The sequence below is a fragment of the Sander lucioperca genome, chromosome 9, assembly GCF_008315115.2.
Source record: "Sander lucioperca isolate FBNREF2018 chromosome 9, SLUC_FBN_1.2, whole genome shotgun sequence".
Lineage (NCBI taxonomy): Eukaryota > Metazoa > Chordata > Actinopteri > Perciformes > Percidae > Sander > Sander lucioperca.
The window spans coordinates 22,354,486-22,375,188 of NC_050181.1; the positions used below are offsets into that span (position 1 = coordinate 22,354,486).

Consider the following 20,703-nt stretch of genomic DNA (forward strand, 5'->3'; position numbering starts at 1 on the left):
TATAAGCAGAATTAAACTATACCATTGTGTAGCAGCTCCTCCAGGTTATCAGGGTTGCGGGCGAGCTGCAGAATGAGAGCAGAGCCTCTGATCTTCTCTGGGATGCCTTCATAGAGCAGCTCAATATACTCATCCACTCTGGTTATACTGGCTTCCTCATTTAACTACACAGGCAAACAAAACAAAACACAGACACATACTGCTATTAACTAATCACAAGGCATGGAACTATTTCAGTTAGCAATAAACATGAGATTTGAAGCTTGTAGGTTTAAGTCTTTCACCAGCCATGTTGTTAATTAGATTAAATAGACATAAATACATGAAAAGTCATAGATAATTGCATGACACAGAGGCCTTAAATTTGGTGTTGGTCTCAGGTTAGAGAGCTGAAGAACAGTCATGAAAAATACAAAGCAAAATTTGGAGAATGCTGTCTGAGAACTGATATGGCTGTGAGGGAACAAGATACATGAACAAACAGAAGGAAGAGTCAGTCCGTGTTTTATAAGTTGCTACCTCCATTCCTTCAAAGGGAGTCAGCTCCCTAGGTTTCGCCGTTCTTTTCTCTTTCTTCTCCACTGGTGACACAGAAACACAAACAGCCAACATTAAAAACACTACAGTATGTCCTTCAAAATGTGAAAGTCTGCTTAATTCTTTGTATGGTTTATAATTGTATTATATACTGTACATCTACGCATGAATCTTCTCATCATGTATTCAACCCTATGTAACAGGATCTACGTGGCTAATCAATGTACCGGTAAACACAGATTTAACACTCCTCAGATCTGCCATCCCTCTGCGTCTTTACATGTTTAATGTTTTTGAAATGTCTGCAGCCTGCTGAATTTCTTAAAATTAGCTTAACATTGGAATGTCTATGTTGAGCAATGTTTATATTAGATAGATAGATAGAGTCTGGCCTAAGTATAGTGCCAGACTACATGCTTGAAATAAATTAAAGTTGGTTATCAAATTTTGATGGTGAAAATTAGGATGAAAATAACAGCAAGGGTGTAAAAACAATGACATGACTGACTTTTGCCCTCCACGGGGGATGATTTCCTGTTCTGCAAGTAGTAGAGGAGCTGCTCCACCTGGGGCAAACGGGAAGAAGGGATGAGTTTACACTCCTCCACCACTTTCCTGGCCAAAGCTCCCACATCTGTACTAGGAGAAAGACTTTTCACTCGGATACTGGAGGGAGAAAGAGAGGACAAAGAGAAGGGTGACTGACAGAGGCTGGTTGACTTCATCCATTTACACAGATTTAAAACGGGTTTATAAGAACGCAGGCTTGAGTAAGTGAATTTTTTACTTAACTTGCATACGTGCAAAATAATTTAAGACCATTGCAAAGACTGATTGACATCTGAAAAACTAGCATGTTACTGATTAAACACATCTGATGACAGTTTAAAGGTTGCGTTTAAAAAAAAAATGCAAATTGTACTATTACTTTTTTCAGTATTTATCTAAGGATGGGCATGTGGTGTAATGAAACTCGTAAATACTCAATGAAAAACAAGACCTCTTCCAACAGAATTTCAGGCTTTCTTAGAGATTTTAAGAACCAGCTGATGTCATATTTGTGGAGAAGTTTGTATAACACTGGTCCATACCATTTTAGCATACCAAACAAATGACTGATAATATGGCTAGCTACTACTATCCAGATGGGTAAAAGTAACGCAATGGTGATTTCAAAGAACAGCCTGAATAAAACTAATCCAATTCAATAAAAATAAATGAGAAGAGGTAGAGAACAATTGAAATCTAGAGGGAAGGAAGATAATACCAAGATAAAAATGATCTGTAAAAGTTCATAATTTCATTTCAATTTAAGTAGAGAAAGAAGAAGCAATGGAAAAATAGCCAGACAGGCAATGGGAAAGAATAAAGAATAAGAGTCCTGTGAATAAAATCAACAGTCCACTCACATTTTTTGTCCCTCCTTTCGTTCGCCCAGCACATGACCTCCACCCTCTCCCAGTATAGACGCTTCCACCTCATAGTGGACCACAAGGGCCTTCTCTGTGGGATGGACATCTAAACTGCCAGCAGTCACTTTGCTTTGGGTGAGAATGAACAGACAGTTAAGAAAACAATAACTCAAACATCTTTGTTCCACAACATTGTTAAGCAGTGAATCATTCTAAATACATATTAAATGACCCTTGCACTTAAGTTTCGAATCAATGTATTCCACTATAAATGAGTAAGGTGAAGTCAATGTCTCTCAAGAACATTACTTTAAGCCATCAAATGTGTCTCCATTTCCACATTTCAAACATATCATAGCTGAGACGTTTACATCATAGTACCTGTTTCACTGAATTTTGATGACTTATGTAGCAAATAAGAAAACAGATACACAAGAGAAATTGATATATCAGTATATAACGTTACTGTTTGGTTGATGACAGTAACATTAAAACACTCTGACTTGTCGTTAACATTTAACCATGCACCAAAACAATAACGTTATAAGAAGACACGCCCAGACAGCGACGGGTTAACGGGCTAACACATGTTTCCATAAAGGGCTAGACAGATTAGCTAAACTCACAGTGTCAACTAACACGGTAAACCAATTCAACATAAGACAGCTGATTTGCTATTCAAGTGTATCGGTCATCGTTTCACAGTAGCTTCTAGCTATGTTAGCATAGATATCCCAGCACCCTTTATTGAGGGAATGCAATGCCAAACCCCGTTTAACATTATGTCGATCGAATGACAATGTGTTTACCAGCGAAACTATAGGTATTTTGAAAAAAATTAAATACATTTTTATTTTGTCATGTTCTTGTGGTGGATTCGGCACTGTGGGAATTCACCACTCAATACAGTTTGGCTCTTTGTACTGATTTACACAGATAAGCTAGCTACTTGATTACTATGAGTTAGCGTTATCTTCCACGAAGCGAGCCCCGGTTGAAAAATGCGAGATTTTACAACAGTTCTTGTTTTATCTGTGGATTACATATATGCCGAATTTATTGGTGGGTCATAATGGTTTACAAAAACGTATAAGACATCTTACACTTGGTAGTCGATTCGACAGGTGAGCAAGAAAACATGAAATTGCCCGACGTTTGACCAGTAATTGGTGTGAGCTCTTCATGCAATAGAGCCACACGCATCAAGGCTAACAAGATACAGTGGGTTTTCAATAACATCTGACATAAGTTATGTGCTTGTTAAACGTCTATAGTGACTGCTAACGCAGTATGCTGTAATTTGTAATTATATTAATATGCAAGAGACATTGTAGTAAGGTTACGTTAGCTAGCTAACATTGCTTTTCCCCAAAAACAATATTTAACGTTAAAATCATGTTAGCTTTGTAAAGTCTTACCGTTTAAGGTAGCGCGCGTCATCCTGCATCTTCTTCAGATTTAATGTTTCAGATTTCAAATTAACTAAATAGCTCGATTACATTTAATTGATACCCCAAATCACGACCATAGAAATCCTTTTGCTGATAGCTAGCACCACTGTCAACAGCAGAGCGGACTACAAACATGGGGTTCTTTTTCCTGTAGGTTGTGATTTTTTTTCCCTAAGTCAAGACTATCAGGCAGCCTTTATTATTGAGCTGCGTACAAATACTGCCTCAGTTAAAAAGATTGGCATTAGATAGTAACCAAAATCTTGACCATAACACTTGATCATCTATAAATTCAACACCGTTTGGAGGTTCAGATGCAGCAATTGCCTGAAAGGCTGAACTCGGGGGGAATTTGCTCCTAAATGGTGAGAACGTAAACCAGGGCCAAAGATCATCTAGCTATACCAAACTAAACCGCCTCTGCTAGTACTAATGAATGGAAAACAATTCTATATTTATCTTTACTATTATGATCGTCCAAATGACGTTTTCTGTTTTCATTAACTCATCATGCACAATCAGTAATGGGCCTGTTTTATTGCGCTAGGATAGAATTTAGAGGGCTTTTATTATTTATAATATAAAGAGGACTTGTATTGGAAATCGGCTTTGGCTATAAATACTGCTGTTGCAACTATCGGCTTTACCTGGGCTTTTCCCCTACAATTACTGAAATCAATGTTTTAGTTTTGCTTAATGAAAATAAGGGCACATCTGATGACCATGTTGTCTTCATTTATTCTTACAGATTTGAGTCATGTCACTCCAATTCAGAATTTCAGATTCACATTCACATCATATAGTTTGAAAGGTGGTGATTTGATAGTGATTGCCAACAGGCCCGTCATTAGAAATTATGGACAGGGGAACCATTTCTTTCCCAAATAGGGCCCCTCGTCCACACCCACTTCAGCACCACAACCTTTGCATTCATCTGTACTGTACCCTTTGACCTTCCCAATGATTGCCAGTGTTGTCATTTACACGTGAATAGTTAGATATTAGTAAAATAGTGCCATTTACCAAATAAGAATACATTTAGGGTTAAGTTAGGTTAATTCATTGTTTTGCTGACTTCACATGCCATAAATTTTAAGAAAGATGCACAATGGCTAGAACTAAGAAACTTCTCCAAATGTTGTCCGTGGTAATATTAATAATAAAGTTGGCCTGGTAGATACACACTCCTTCATCATGATTACATTTTGCCCCACAAACACTATGTACTATTGTGGTAAGTAAATATATATTGCCGCATAGAAATACTGCCAGAATTGACCTGCTGAAGATCTGTATTGAAATAGTGATTATGATCATAAGATACAGATATACTGTAGATACAGATGTGTTTTTTGCAGTCCAATGTACAATGTTACACAGACAGACACAGGGTGCTTTGGTAAAGTCATCTTTTATTGGAGAGCTATGATATGACTGCAAAGCAGTATTTAGGCACAGACTATCTCACACCATGTCCTTTACATTAAACTGCTTCTAAATACAATCAGCATTTAGTGTGTGCTGGTTGATTTTTACTATTGTGTAGCTAAATGTTTTCTTAACTCATGACTGCAACACTGTCCCCACTGTTTTCCTCCACTTCTTTCTTCAGCTCTGCTTTTTTTTTTACCTTTACTGGTATACCCCCTTTTCCTTTTTCCTCGTTCTCTGCTTTTATCCACTCTCCTCCACTGCAGTTAATCTTTTTCTCCCCTTCTCTCAAAGATCATCATTTTCTCTTTCTTTCTTTAACTATTCCACGTCCTCTCCCTCGTCCTCATCATCAGCACATGCTGTGCACTCCTTCTCAGGTAACAGGCCATATTCATTGAGAAACCCCTCCACATCTGTTGCGAAGAAGTCTTCATTGAAGTGTTTGGTAACGGCCAGGAAATTACCAAGTAACTCGCCAGCTTTGTACACCAGCAGGGCAGGAAGAACCTGGAAGAATATGAATGGGAATCACAATGTACCTGTAGGCTGTCTCTGAGTTTGATCATTTAATACTGACAGTGACACTGGTTTTAATATAGTCAGTTCTCCCCATCTTATAACAATAATATATATTAAAAAAGAAATGCAGTTAATTATTCAAGTATTGGTCTTTCTAGTGCCACATGCACACCACATGGACAATTGCTGTTCATGGGAGGGGTTTAACAGTCAATTATCCTCTCATAACCTCAAAGTTCTTGATAGCAGTGTGACTAAAATCTCTATAACTATCACTATTAGAAATTATACTGTAACCAAATGTCCCAATGGGGATTATTGTAATTCAATCAATTCTAGTCTAGCCTCTTTTTTTTTTACACATATTGTTTTGGGCATTTTAGCCTTTAATAGACTGTACAGCTGTAGATAGTAAAGGGGGAGAGAGAGAGGGGGAAGACATGTCGCAAATGGCCGCAGGTCGGACCCTGAGCCGCTGCGTCGAGGACTGAGCCTCTGCATATGGGCGCCCGCTCTACCAGGTGAGCTACCCAGGCGCCCAATTCTAGTCTAGTCTATGAATAATAATATTACCATCATCATTTTCATTGCCATTTTTGTTTTTAAAGTTTACCAACCTCAGGGGTGAAGCGCTCAGAAGCGCCTGTTCCCACAGCATCAATACGACAAAATTTAATGCTGGGGTACTCCGAAGCCAGACAGTCCAGACATGAGTTCAACTGTTCACAGCCTGACAAAGGACAAATAATACATGCATAACTATGAGCAAACAGCACTGTAGTGAACCATCCCGTGGCAATACATAGACATTTCTGGAGTATATGTAGAATGTTAGTTGATCAATGAGAATATACTGTAGTTATAAAATGAGCCAATGAGCTGAGACTTAAACACACAATAAAAAAAGAACCACCTTTGACACCGTGCTGGTAGATGTGGACCACCACTTGAGTCAATCGATGTTCCTTCTCTATGACTTCCAGGAAGGCTTCTCCAGTCTCAAGCTCGTAGACTTCTTGAAATGTAGGACCAAAGCTCAGGCGCTCGTGCATTTCCTGCATACACTGTTTTCTGTAGCGTTTCAGGCAATGTTCATCCTCTTCATGGATCATTTCATACTCCCGAACACTCATCTAGAGGTAAGAAAATATATGTTACTGCTTCACTTCTTTTTGTTACATACAAAAGTATTCTTTTGGAAGACATTTTTGTCCAAAGCGACATACAAATGAGGTACAATCCAAGTCACAGTAAAAAATGTTGTGTACAGCATGATTTTCTTTGTGTCCGTCTTCCTGTAAGTGGACGGATGCCCGAGTCTGATTTTGATTCTCTTTCTCTGTACATATTTCTTTTTTGTTGGCACACATCTGCGCAATTGTGGTTGAGTCTATGGTCATCCTCTAACTATAAAATCTGTCAATAGTATGATTTCCTGTGTGTGAGGTTCGGGGAGTGTCTCAATCCACCTTTCTGTGGAATCTCTCCTTGTCATCCTCTCCTGGACTGGACATTTGTCTGAGCAGCTCTCTCTTGCTTTGAGGGACAGTCTGATCCACACTGTCCAACTTAAACCTTCGCCAGTCATTAATTACACCTTTTGGACCTAGAGATACACAGAAATGCCCACAAAATGCTTTATATTACTTTATTTAGGCACTTAAAATACTATACTAAAATATAACGTACAGTTGAAACTGCATTAAAGTCAGTAACACCATCAAGTGCACATGAATCAATGACTTTATAAAGACCTTTTATAGACACAACATTCATTGGTTTTGAGCCAGAATGGTACAGCTGTTCTGACGATTTACAAGTTCCAAATCGCATACCTTTTTAAAATTACTTTTAGTATGTACTGCAGCTGCCCTTACAAAGTACATACTGTTAGATGCAGCATGCATACAATCGGGACATACTACTTCTTTATAACATTGCGCCTTGAACTTCCACCCTCTTGCTGATATATGTTGCGCAAAGGATTGTTGGGTCAGAACAGCCTGAGAAGCATGCTGGCTTGCATAAAAAGTCAATGTAAAAATCCAACCATGTACAATAGGATATATATAAATATGTTTTTTCGGCATGCAGCACTGCATTCGACATACTAGGTATTGGGTATCTTTTTTGGGCAAATTAAATAGTATAGTAGTATAGGTATTGGAACGTATGGTATGTCTCTGACCTGTGTGATTGGCAGGCAACTCCTCTTCTTCCTGGGTGGAGCCAGACATCTTGCTAGCGGTCTGCAATACAGAGAACACACAAACCGGATAACCTTACCAGGCCTATACAGAGAGTAGGTGAGGTGATGTGCTCTTTGAAATCCATGTTACAAGTCCACCTTAACTACAACTCTTGCATTCAGCCTCCTTTTTCTTATGCTAAACAGCTATTTTGTAGATATTTATTTCTTTCTATTTTTTTCTATTTCTGTTTTAATTATTTATTTCTTATTGGTGTTATATGTTGTTTGTGTATGTATGCACCATTCACCAAGGCAAATTCCACGTGCAACTAACCCTTTTCTGATTTTCTGAATGCCCGGTTGAAATAAAACAGAATTATCATGTATTTCCTAATTCATGACCGTGCTGCTTCTTTAGTAAATCGTTGGCTTAGTGTGTGGGAGTTCACCACTTTATTATCTGATCTCATTCTCCTTTGCACCTGCCTACAGTTGTGCGTTTGATTTTAAACATTTTTGGAGCTCAACTGCATGATATATGGATAATTTATGTTTCCCTGGTATCACTTTACAAAATAAAAGTTGAGCTGGACTTAGAACATATGCTGTTGTTTACCTCCAATGTGTTGGATGTTGATAATGTTCCCCTTCACTTCATTGTGAAATTGATACAGAACTATCTTTTTATAATTTTACATGACATTGTCTACATATTGCCAAAGGAAAAGAACATCCAGGAATGCACCTGCATTGTTCATTGAGAATTGTTTTAGGGTAAAAAAAGACACTGACTTAGTCTGGACCGAAGGCCAAAATAGTGAGGAAATGATTATTTCTAATTCAGCCATTTTAGTGTGAACATAGCCATGACAGCCAACACTTTGACACATCCAAACCTAACTATCTGCAACATTTTGCATGTGCATGGATCCATGCAGTTGGACACATTGTTATCACAACCACTTACTGTGAGACAAGCTGAAGTGTACTTATCAGATTATGCTGAGATTAACAGGTCTGACTATACATATGCCTAGGACATCTTATTTTATATGTGCGTGTGTGATATGGCTAAGCCTGTCATTAAGTTTTCATTCACCAACAAGTTTTATTGTTCATTGCTGTGATCCTGAAAGTTTAAGATTAACTTCTTGTGACAGACTCATTTTTTTTTACTCACATTAAATAGTTATTGTGCTAATATACAGCTGAGCTGTCAATAACAAGAGGGGGCTAATTAACACTAGTCATAAAACTAATAATGCCCTTTAGTCTAAGGCAGCTAATTCCTTCATGTTATCAAGGCAAAATTAATAAACTGAATTGCAGTTGCAAGTGGACTTTAACCCTCAATGGTTTTAATCATGGCACAACTTGATTTTAGAAGTAAAAACACGTTATACTACATGCATATGCATAAGCAAATGATTTGACTTAAGCAATAGTTATGTTAGCGAATGCAAATGGATGTAAGCATATATATATCACTGCTACTATAATGCTGCTAAGGAAAAAATACACACTTCTGGGCAATCGGACAATGATGGCATACTACAACAATAAATATAAACAGAAAATATCTTAATGTGAATTTCTTGCAAGCAAATTGACCAAGACAGTCACGTGACGTGTATAAAATATCAATCTCTAACACAAGCATTTTAGTGTATAGAAACTATACCTGTAGCAGAACTCAGAATATGATATAGTACTAGACACCCTAACCATGTTGTACAAATATCTGCAAGGTACCTGACTAAAAAGCCAGAAATTCTTACCTTTGGGTCTTGAGCGAGAACTGGTGTGTGTCAGTTTCTTAAAGCCTATTCGGTTTTTTTTTCAATCTTATTCTTATTGTTGTATCTATTTATGTTCTGAGTAGTGTGTCCACATCTAGAGGACTGACAGGAGAGAGGGGGTGGGGAGAGAGATGAGGGAATAAGCTTTATCTTCGACATCATCATCATCATCACTGTCACTGTAATATGATGTTGTCTAATATGATTATGTTTAATACTAGACTCAGTGTTACGGACTAACGACAGCAAAGTAGACACAAGAGACTTTTTTAACTTCAAATTTGCAAGTATAAATATTGGTGAAATAATTATTTAGTTGCCCAACGTGACATCATGACTTCGCCCCAACATACACGCCACTTTCTAAAGCCAAGAGGCGTGTTATCTGTACGCATTTTGAGCTATCCGCGTGTGTGTCTACGACGTATACAGCGGACAGGTTGCAGACTGATCTCAATAAGTGCTGTATGTATGACACGCCAATTCGTATGCCATTTTGGCGTGTTATCAAGACGCATAATCGCTTTGGGTTTAGGAAAACAATAACGGGACGGTTGGGTTTGGGAAAACAATAACAGGGTTGGGTTTAGGAAAAGAAGAAAGTGACGGTTGGGTTTAGAAAACGTGACACGCGGGACACAATCGCCGGTCTCCTGGGTGAAAGTCCTGTGTTGTTTGACCCATCCACCACCCGAACCAATCTCCCTATGCGGATTTTCGGGCTTTCATACTACTCGCTACGGCGTAAATTCACACACAATCACAAGGTAATGTAAGTCAATGGAGGCCAAACAGCGTTGATAAACATGCTAAAAAGCGATTATGCGAGTCAGTTGCCAGGTTTACATTTTGAGATCTAATCCGTCACCCACCTCAAATATTAATGCATTATAGATATGTGGATAGTTACGCATTTAGAAATTGGCAGCTGATGTCAGTTTCGTCAGTCCATTTTCTTTCCATTCTCACTTTCCTAGGTCTGGGTGCTGGTAGGGACCAGGGGTTGATGTATAGACTGTATAAGTGAATTGTGCAATTTCATCGCCCCCTGGTAGCAGCTAATGGGACATGGGCGCCAAACAAAAAATTAAACTACATGTCAAATACAGTGACAGAGACAGTGCTGTCTTTTTTTTTTTTTTGACTAAAGGCAAACTCTAAAGGCAGACTGTAAATGATGACTTGCTTCCTTCAATGATGTAGCAGAGGTATACAAAATAGTATCATCTGCATAAAAATGAGCCTTTGTTTGATTCAGATCCACACCTAAATTATTTATATAAATAGAAAATAAAAGAGGACCCAAAACTGATCCTTGAGGGATACCCATTTTTACTTCTAGCAAGGATGAGGTACAGGAGTTCTACCACTCAGGTAATTAGAAAACCAATTTAGCACAGTGCTACTAAAACCTATGCTTTGCAATCTTTGCAGAAGAAGATGATGGTCAACGAAGTCGAATGCTTTAGATAAGTCAATGAATAGAGCAGCACAAGACTTTTTGTTATCTAAAGCATTAACAATATCATTTGTAACAGAGGTTACAGCCGTAATACAACAAGTGTTATAGTCAATGCAATTAATTTACTGTACAATAAAAAATGTATACTTTATTATACCCAGAAATAGCACCTGTATCATCACTGTATCAATGAACAAGTGGGATTGTAGTGATGTTAACATGGGTACCTCTCAGCTGACAAATGCCTCACAGATGCCACCTGGTAGTTGCTGGTGCACACTACAACATGTCCTGGGAATGAAAAGTAAAATACCTTAAAAACATCTCTGCTGGCAGTTACAGTGCAGAAACCTAATTAAAACTGAAAGAGCCATTCTGAGTTTTTATCTCTAATTAATGTAGACAGAGGCATTAATATACAATGAGTAGGGGTGTGCAAAAAAATTGATTCACATTCGTATCGCGATTCAAGCTCTACCGATTCAAAATCGATTCATAGAATTCAAAAAATTGATTCATATTTTTATTATTTTTTTAAATTGTATGTCTCCTGGGAAAAGTAACTACATTCACATACTGTGAATCGTTTTTTTTAATCGAGAATCGTTTGTGAATCGAAAATCGATTTTGAATCGAATCTTGAGCCTAAAAATCAATATCGAATCGAATTGTAACAATGAGGATTAGAAAAGAAATATTGCTTGGTTTTTTCCGATACCGCTTAAACCATATTTTTAAAACGGTGCCGGTGCCTGAATCAATACTTAAAAAAAGAAAAGAAGAGCACAAAACGTTGTGACATTAAAGAACGGCTTGTAGAGACGCACCGATTACAATTCTCTAGGCCGATTCTTCATTGAGTTTGACCTTCTAATACCGATTTCAGCGGATTTCAATTTTTCTAACCACTTTACAGCACACACAAATATTTATGTTCTATCTTTTCTTTAATAGAACATTTTACATTTTGCATAGAACATTTTTTGAACAGATAATCGATTGCTTGAGAACCTTCCTGCTGTGAGGACACAGTGGTAACCATTGGGCCACCATGCTGCCCAAAACACCTCGTCCCTGGGTGGGCTCGAACCACCATCCTTTCGGTTAACAGCCGAACGCGCTAACCAATTGCGCCACAGAGACTACGATGATCTGTCAGTGTGTCCGATTTTTTTTTTTTTTTTTTTTTTTTTCAAACAGCAGTCGACACCAATGTTGTTTTTTGCAAATTTCAAACAAATCCAACATGTATTAATCAGTCGCGCCAAGATTTTGCGGCATTTTCTTTAGTTAGTTGCGGCTTAAAATGCCTGATTTTGCGGCAGCTTTTGTAAAAAAAACAAAACAAAAAAAAATGTCTTTTGTATTTTTGTTTCAATGAAATTGCGAGAGACAGTAAAAATTGCAAAAACTTGCTATTTTAAAAAAAATACTTCTTTAAAAATAAACGGATACTTGTTTCAGGGAGAATAAAAGATCTGAGCCAGTGCCTTGCTCAAGGGCACTGACTGGAGAACCTAGTACATGAAACCGGAGCACACGGAGGAAACACACGCAAACATGGGGAGAATATACAAACTCCACACAGAAAGGACCAGAACCAGAACCTTCCTGCTGTGAGGCCACAGTGCTAACCATTGGGCCACCATGCTGCCCAAAACCACTCGTCCCTGTATAGACTGTATAAGTGAATTGTGCAATTTCATCACCCCCTGGTAGTAGGCTGTAGGTATAAATCCCACACACTCTATGTTGGCCAATGGGACATGGGCGCCAAACAAAAAATTAAACTACATGTCAAATACATTTTTCTCAAAGATGGTTTTTGTCCCTTCAGGTATTTCTTATCACGCTGTTTGTTCAAGATTTAGCTATAAAAACGGGTTAAAACGTCATGATTGACAGCTGTGATTGACCCGCGATTGGTTGGGTGGGTGTATGGGCGGGACTTCGCTACCGCAGCTCCACCGCCAGATCACAACTGCACAGACTCTGGCTCTAAAATCACAAGACGGCAGCGCCCGTATCCAGGATATTTTGGCTTCACTTTTGTACACTTTTTTTTTTCTCCTTCAATTAATTTATTGAAAGCATTTGACATTGACATTAACATGTTTTAATTATGTAAAGACATGTTCAAGGAGTTCAGATAGCGCCTGTATCAGGGCCATATTTAGTTCAATGTTTTATATGTCATTATTTTTGGTAGCCTACTGTACTTAAATGGCCAGTATGTACTTTATTTTCTTTATTCATTGAAGCCTCTGTGTTTACAGGCTTGTGGTGATGCGCAATGTGCTATAAGTGCCAAAAAAATCTATGTTTGGTACTGCCAATTTGTTTTGTTTTGTCACGGTTCATGTGTGCAATAAACATTACACTTCGTGAGAAAAAAATCGTGGCATAGAATCGTGATATCAATTCTAAGCTAAAGAATCGTGATTCATATTTTTCCCCGAATCGTGCAGGCCTAGTGGAGACGCATCACCCAACTTTGTATACAGTCTATGGTAGGGACAGGCTGAGGAATGTGGACTTAAAATGCTTGTTTCCAGCCTGGTCCTCCCATAGATGGTCCTAGGAGGCTCCCTCTGTGTTATAAGCATCCAGGGTGAAAATGTGTGTAGAAAGAGGCCCAGTGGTGCAATCAGTAAGTTAGGAGTCACGTTGGATGGATGGAAGATTCCAGTCCGGCAGCAATGGGTGAATCAAACTTGTTCCTCACAGGCCTGGGAAATAGAAAGCATTGAAGAGTGACAAACATCTTGATAAACTTGCAACATACAGGGGCAGGCTCTCAAAGTCATTGCAGGAATATTATGTGGTTGGCCACTTAAAATCCTGCAGTTTTTTTTCCACATAATCCAAATGATTCCTGGAGACACAATAACATGTATTATTACTAATGAGCTTTTACTATCATTCAACCTTTATTTAACCAGGAAAAGTCCCATTGAGTTACAATAACTCTTCTCCCAGGGAGTCCTGGCCAAGACCGGCGGCAAAAAGTTTCAAAATACATAAAAGACAGGACAAAGGTTACATACTACACCACACATCTCTATACATACACTATACTTAAGCTAATACAGACATACAACTTAAATGGCACCTAGTTAAAAGCAATCACACTGTTCAGTCAGAGTTGACCTTAAAAGGTTTTTAAAAGTATTGAAAGGTGGAAGTGATTCTAGATTTAAGGTGTTTTGGAGTTCATTCCAGACATTTGGTGCATATGATGAGAAAGCTGTTTTACCAAGTTCTGTTCTTGTTGATGGAATAATTAATAGGTTTTTTTTTTGACGACCATGTCCTGTAAGCACTATTATGGTAAGTAAGCACATTTGAAATGTAGAGGGGTAATTTACCCATTATTGCTTTAGCAGTGAAAATCAATAAATGGAATTTCCTCCAGAGGGAGAATGCAGTGGTGAGTCCTGGCTGCTGCACCTGTAATGAAACACAAGGTTGAGTGGTATAGTACATCTAGTTAAAAAAAAACAACTAAGTAGAGTGCATATAAATTAGATCACCATAATCCAACACCAGTGTTGGGAACGTTACTTTAAAAAAGTAATTAGTTATAGTTACTCACTACTTGTTCCAAAAAGTAACTGAGTTAGTAACTGAATTACTCTATGATAAAAGTAACTCGTTACCAGGGAAAGTAACTATTTGCGTTACTGTTAAAAAAAAAGTTGCTATATGTCAAAGAATTTGGATTTTTTTTGAGCAGTTTTTTTGTTGTGAGGCAGAAAGATCTAGCTTTGCTGCTTGGAGGACTTTGCTCCGAGTCCTTCTTTGCTAGTGGACGGCGAGCTATCCTCTGTGGTGGAGGTATCGCTGTTTTTGGCCACTAGCTTTGTAGATGCGTGTGTCGTTGTGAGATGCTTCATTAAATTAGAGTTGCTTACAACAGATGTCGACAAAGTCTTCGTTCCTGGACATAATATACACATTACATGCACGTTCTTGCCTTTGACCACAATGAATTTGAAGTAGTGCTTATATCTCCACCTTGAAAATGCCAACTTTTTATCGGATTGCTCCTGACTCGCTATCTCTGCTGCTTCATCGAATCTCTGTTTAGCTGTTGTGTGTGTGTGTGTGTGTGTGTGTGTGTGTGTGGCGCGTGTGCTGGCATGTGTGTAAAAACACTGGCTCTGATTGGCTACCATGAAACATGACTCTGACTTAGCCAATCATAATCGCTTACCTCGTTATTAACCCACCTCCTCACTAGCTGTGAGCCAGGGGTGCGTTTGGATTACACAGTTTATTCAATCAATGCATAGTAACGCACCGCATTTAATGTCCAGTAACGTTAACGGCGTTGTAACGACGGGAAAAGTAATTAGTTAGATTACCCCGTTACTGAAAAAATAACGTTGTTACCTAACGCCGTTCTTTTAAACGGCGTTATTCCAAACACTGTCCAACACTGATAAGAATGTACTCTGCACCAACCTTTTCCTTGCTGAATAAGGAAAGCACTTCTTTAATCTAAAATAAAAACCTAACTTGGGTCTGAGTTTTTTTAAAAGGCTGTCACTATGGACCCCAAAAGACAATTTATCATCCAACCAAATACCTAGGTATTTGTAGGAAGTTACTCTCTCTATTGGAGTACCACTTTGTGTTGAAATAGTGAAATCTATAAGAGAATGTGAACGTGTAAAAACCATTGATTTTGTTTTTTTAGCATTTAATACCAACGTTAATCCTACCAGAGATTAGAAGATAGGTGCTTCTCTTCAGGGACTGGAAGCTCTGTTAACTTCCACTGGACTGTTTGCACAACCTGCATAGAAGCACACCGAAATGTGTTCCTCCAGGCATCACTTGTTTTCAGTAGGAAGCATCTACACAGTGCTGTCTTTTTTTTTTTTTTACTAAAGGCAAACTCTAAAGGCAGACTGTAAATGATGACTTGCTTCCTTCAATGATGTAGCAGAGGTATACAAAATAGTATCATCTGCATAAAAATGAGCCTTTGTTTGATTCAGATCCACACCTAAATTATTTATATAAATAGAAAATAAAAGAGGACCCAAAACTGATCCTTGAGGGATACCCATTTTTACTTCTAGCAAGGATGAGGTACAGTTATCTAATGCCACACACTGAGTTCTACCACTCAGGTAATTAGAAAACCAATTTAGCACAGTGCTACTAAAACCTATGCTTTGCAATCTTTGCAGAAGAAGATGATGGTCAACGAAGTCGAATGCTTTAGATAAGTCAATGAATAGAGCAGCACAAGACTTTTTGTTATCTAAAGCATTAACAATATCATTTGTAACAGAGGTTACAGCCGTAATACAACAAGTGTTATAGTCAATGCAATTAATTTACTGTACAATAAAAAATGTATACTTTATTATACCCAGAAATAGCACCTGTATCATCACTGTATCAATGAACAAGTGGGATTGTAGTGATGTTAACATGGGTACCTCTCAGCTGACAAATGCCTCACAGATGCCACCTGGTAGTTGCTGGTGCACACTACAACATGTCCTGGGAATGAAAAGTAAAATACCTTAAAAACATCTCTGCTGGCAGTTACAGTGCAGAAACCTAATTAAAACTGAAAGAGCCATTCTGAGTTTTTATCTCTAATTAATGTAGACAGAGGCATTAATATACAATGAGTAGGGGTGTGCAAAAAAATTGATTCACATTCGTATCGCGATTCAAGCTCTACCGATTCAAAATCGATTCATAGAATTCAAAAAATTGATTCATATTTTTATTATTTTTTTAAATTGTATGTCTCCTGGGAAAAGTAACTACATTCACATACTGTGAATCGTTTTTTTTAATCGAGAATCGTTTGTGAATCGAAAATCGATTTTGAATCGAATCTTGAGCCTAAAAATCAATATCGAATCGAATTGTAACAACGAGGATTAGAAAAGAAATATTGCTTGGTTTTTTCCGATACCGCTTAAACCATATTTTTAAAACGGTGCCGGTGCCTGAATCAATACTTAAAAAAAGAAAAGAAGAGCACAAAACGTTGTGACATTAAAGAACGGCTTGTAGAGACGCACCGATTACAATTCTCTAGGCCGATTCTTCATTGAGTTTGACCTTCTGATACCGATTTCAGCGGATTTCAATTTTTCTAACCACTTTACAGCACACACAAATATTTATGTTCTATCTTTTCTTTAATAGAACATTTTACATTTTGCATAGAACATTTTTTGAACAGATAATCGATTGCTTGAGAACCTTCCTGCTGTGAGGACACAGTGGTAACCATTGGTCCACCATGCTGCCCAAAACACCTCGTCCCTGGGTGGGCTCGAACCACCATCCTTTCGGTTAACAGCCGAACGCGCTAACCAATTGCGCCACAGAGACTACAATAACCTGTCAGTGTGTTCACATTTTAAATACAGCAGTTGACACCAGCATTGTTTTTTTTGTTTTTTTACAAATTTCCCTCAAATCCAACATGTATTAATCAGCCCACGATAATCTGTCAGTGTGTCCGATTTTTTTTTTTTTTTTTTTTTCTTTTTCAAACAGCAGTCGACACCAATGTTGTTTTTTGCAAATTTCAAACAAATCCAACATGTATTAATCAGTCGCGCCAAGATTTTGCGGCATTTTCTTTAGTTAGTTGCAGCTTAAAATGCCTGATTTTGCGGCAGCTTTTGTAAAAAAAACAAAAAAAAAAAAAATGTCTTTTGTATTTTTGTTTCAATGAAATTGCGAGAGACAGTAAAAATTGCTAAAAGTTGCTATTATAAAAAAAAAACTTCTTTAAAAATAAACGGATACTTGTTTCAGGGAGAATAAAAGATCTGAGCCAGTGCCTTGCTCAAGGGCACTGACTGGAGAACCTAGTACATGAAACCGGAGCACACGGAGGAAACACACGCAAACATGGGGAGAATATACAAACTCCACACAGAAAGGACCAGAACCAGAACCTTCCTGCTGTGAGGCCACAGTGCTAACCATTGGGCCACCATGCTGCCCAAAACCACTCGTCCCTGTATAGACTGTATAAGTGAATTGTGCAATCTTGAGCCTAAAAATCAATATCGAATCGAATTGTAACAATGAGGATTAGAAAAGAAATATTGCTTGGTTTTTTCCGATACCGCTTAAACCATATTTTTAAAACGGTGCCGGTGCCTGAACCAATACTTAAAAAAAGAAAAGAAGAGCACAAAACGTTGTGACATTAAAGAACGGCTTGTAGAGACGCACCGATTACAATTCTCTAGGCCGATTCTTCATTGAGTTTGACCTTCCGATACCGATTTTGGCGGATTTCATTTTTTCTAACCACTTTACAGCACACACAAATATTTATGTTCTATCTTTTCTTGAATAGAACATTTTACATTTTGCATAGAACATTTTTTGAACAGATAATCGATTGCTTGAGAACCTTCCTGCTGTGAGGACACAGTGGTAACCATTGGGCCACCATGCTGCCCAAAACCACTCGTCCCTGGGTGGGCTCGAACCACCATCCTTTCGGTTAACAGCCGAACGCGCTAACCAATTGCGCCACAGAGACTACAATAACCTGTCAGTGTGTTCACATTTTTTTTTTTTTTTTTTTTTTTTTTTAAATACAGCAGTTGACACCAGCATTGTTTTTTTAGTTTTTTTACAAATTTCCCTCAAATCCAACATGTATTAATCAGCCCATCCAAGATTTTGGGGCGTTTTTTTAAATGATTGTTGCGGCTTAAAGGAGAATTCCGGCCAATTTTTACATTAATCTTGATCGCTATAAACTAACTTTTTTTTTTTTCATTGATTTTTTTTTTACAAATTCCCCTTAAATCCAACATGTATTGTCTTTGAAACCTTGGTCAATAAACAGATTACCAACCACCTCGAATACCACCGTATCCTTTCTGCTACACAATCTGGCTGCCGTGCTGGTCATGGCTGTACCACAGCTACCCTCAAGGTTATAAACGGCATCACCGTCGCCATTGACAAAAAGCATTACTGTGCAGCCGTCTACATTGATCTGTCCAAGGCCTTTGACTCTGTTAACCATTGTATGCTCATCGACAGACTCAACTACCTTGGGTTCTCTCATAACTGCCTCGTGTGGTTTAATAACTATTTTTCTGATAGGCTCCAGCGCGATAAATCTGAGGGCCTGCTGTCTGAACCTATAGAGGTGTCTACGGGGGTACCACAAGGTTCGATTCTCGGGCCGACTCTTTTCTCCCTATACATCAATCATGTGGCTCTTGCTGCTGGGAATTCTCAAATCCACCTATACGCAGACGACACAATCCTGTACACATCCGGCCCCTCTTTGGATACTGTGCTATCAAACCTTCAGGAGAGCTTCAACGCCATTCAGCACTGCTTCCGAAACCTCCAATTACTGCTAATCTCTGGCAAAATCAAGTTCATGCTTTTCAATCGTTCGCTGCCCACCCGATTAGTATTACCACACTCGTTGGGTTGGAACTAGAAAACGTGGCGGTGTACAAATACTTAGGTGTCTGGCTAGATAGTTCCCTCTCCTTCCAGCAACACATAACTCACCTTCAATCTAAAGTTAAGTCCAGGATCGGTTTCCTACTCCGCAACATGGCCTCTTTCACTCATGCTGCCAAACTCGCCTTGGTGAAAATGACAATTTTACCAATTCTCGATTTAAGTGATGTAATTTACAGATAATCACACCTCCTCAACAATCACCCTGAACACCGGCATAACACAGGGATGTGTGCTGAGCCCTCTCCTTTACTATCTCTTCACCTACGACTGCACACCTGTACATCGCTCTAACACCATTGTAAAGTTTGCAGACGACATTACGGTGATTGGTCTCATCAGCAACAACAATGAGACGGCCCCCAACCACAGCCTGTTCAGCCCAAACCGGAGAACACGGAGGAAACCCATGCAAACATGGGGAAAATATACAAACTCCACACAGAAAGGACCAGAACCAGAACCTTCTTGCTGTGAGGACACAGTGGTAACCATTGGGCCACCATGCTGCCCAAAACCACTCGTCCCTGGGTGGGCTCGAACCACCATCAGCACCAGCATTGTTTTTTTTGTTTTTTTACAAATTTCCCTCAAATCCAACATGTATTAATCAGCCCATCCAAGATTTTGGGGTGTTTTTTTAAATGGTTGTTGCGGCTTAAAGGAGAATTCCGGCCAATTTTTACATTAATCTTGATCGCTATAAATATGCGTGTACTTTCGATTGAAACAAACCTGACCCGAATCGGTGCAGGCAACACGGAGTAGCTGCAGCTACGTATATGAGCTTCCGCTGAGCTAAAACGGCAGTTGTCGGGGCAAGTTTTAGAGTGCCTTTGTGCCTCTTAACAGACATAAAATGCAATTAAAATGTTTGTGCAACATGAACAGGGCCAGGAACAGGAACAACAAGATGCGTTTTCAATTCAGACATTGTTTAAATTCACCTACCCTTGTCCCTGGTAGCTGCCGTCCGGTGAGACCTGTCCTCTGGAGGACATAGCCACAGCACTGCCGCTCCGTGGATTATTGTCGGGATGATTATCACAGCCAGGCTGAATACACTCACCGGACGGCAGCTAGCAGCTACTACCGCACTACCGTTTTGTTTAGGGGGGAATAAACTTCCACCACCGCCGCTCCGTGGATTGTTGTCGGGATTATCACAGAAGCCTAATGTGATTTTTACAAAATTTGGAGGGTACAATCTAGAGTCCACGGCTACAAGTTGCACTGATTGGTCAAAATGGGCGTGGCCTATTGCCATTGAAGGTGCAAAAGCACTCGTCCCTGGGTGGGCTCGAACCACCATCCTTTCGGTTAACAGCCGAACGCGCTAACCAATTGCGCCACAGAGACTACGATAATCTGTCAGTGTGTCCGATTTTTTTTTTTTTTTTTT

At 38.9% G+C, this 20,703-nt stretch overlaps 2 protein-coding genes and 4 non-coding genes across 10 annotated transcripts in view; all 6 read right to left on the reverse strand.

Moving 5' to 3' along the window:
* Positions 1-20,703, reverse strand: part of LOC116057744 (kinesin-associated protein 3-like) — a 60,130-nt gene that overhangs the window by 10,464 nt on the left and 28,963 nt on the right. For 2 of the 3 annotated variants that reach the window (XR_004898305.1, XM_031310341.2), the window contains exons 2-5: positions 1,947-2,078; positions 1,046-1,203; positions 520-581; positions 23-164 (exon numbers count right to left, since the gene is read on the reverse strand). Coding sequence is in view for 2 of the 3 variants with exons in the window: in XM_031310341.2 (XP_031166201.1) it covers positions 23-164; positions 520-581; positions 1,046-1,203; positions 1,947-2,078 (494 nt within the window). In the remaining variant the exon portion in view is untranslated. Of the gene's footprint in view, positions 1-22; positions 165-519; positions 582-1,045; positions 1,204-1,946; positions 2,079-3,367; positions 3,582-20,703 lie in introns of those variants that run through there. The other variant, XM_031310342.2, reaches the window with a different exon arrangement.
* Positions 4,793-20,703, reverse strand: part of pdca (phosducin a) — a 44,823-nt gene continuing 28,912 nt past the window's right edge. Inside the window, exons 1-6 of one of the 3 annotated variants that reach the window (XM_036005231.1) lie at positions 9,323-9,539; positions 7,542-7,602; positions 6,823-6,959; positions 6,267-6,486; positions 5,971-6,083; positions 4,793-5,341 (exon numbers count right to left, since the gene is read on the reverse strand). In XM_036005231.1, coding sequence (XP_035861124.1) covers positions 5,153-5,341; positions 5,971-6,083; positions 6,267-6,486; positions 6,823-6,959; positions 7,542-7,590 — 708 coding nt within the window. In that variant the 5' untranslated portion in view covers positions 7,591-7,602; positions 9,323-9,539 and the 3' untranslated portion in view covers positions 4,793-5,152. Of the gene's footprint in view, positions 5,342-5,970; positions 6,084-6,266; positions 6,487-6,822; positions 6,960-7,541; positions 7,603-7,867; positions 7,893-9,322; positions 9,540-20,703 lie in introns of those variants that run through there. The other 2 variants (XM_031310349.2, XM_036005232.1) reach the window with 2 other exon arrangements.
* trnan-guu lies at positions 11,875-11,948 on the reverse strand. Its single transcript has one exon. It is a non-coding gene; the product is annotated as a tRNA-Asn (tRNA).
* Positions 17,104-17,177, reverse strand: trnan-guu. Its single transcript has one exon. It is a non-coding gene; the product is annotated as a tRNA-Asn (tRNA).
* On the reverse strand, positions 18,278-18,351 carry trnan-guu. The gene has a single exon. It is a non-coding gene; the product is annotated as a tRNA-Asn (tRNA).
* On the reverse strand, positions 20,587-20,660 carry trnan-guu. The gene has a single exon. It is a non-coding gene; the product is annotated as a tRNA-Asn (tRNA).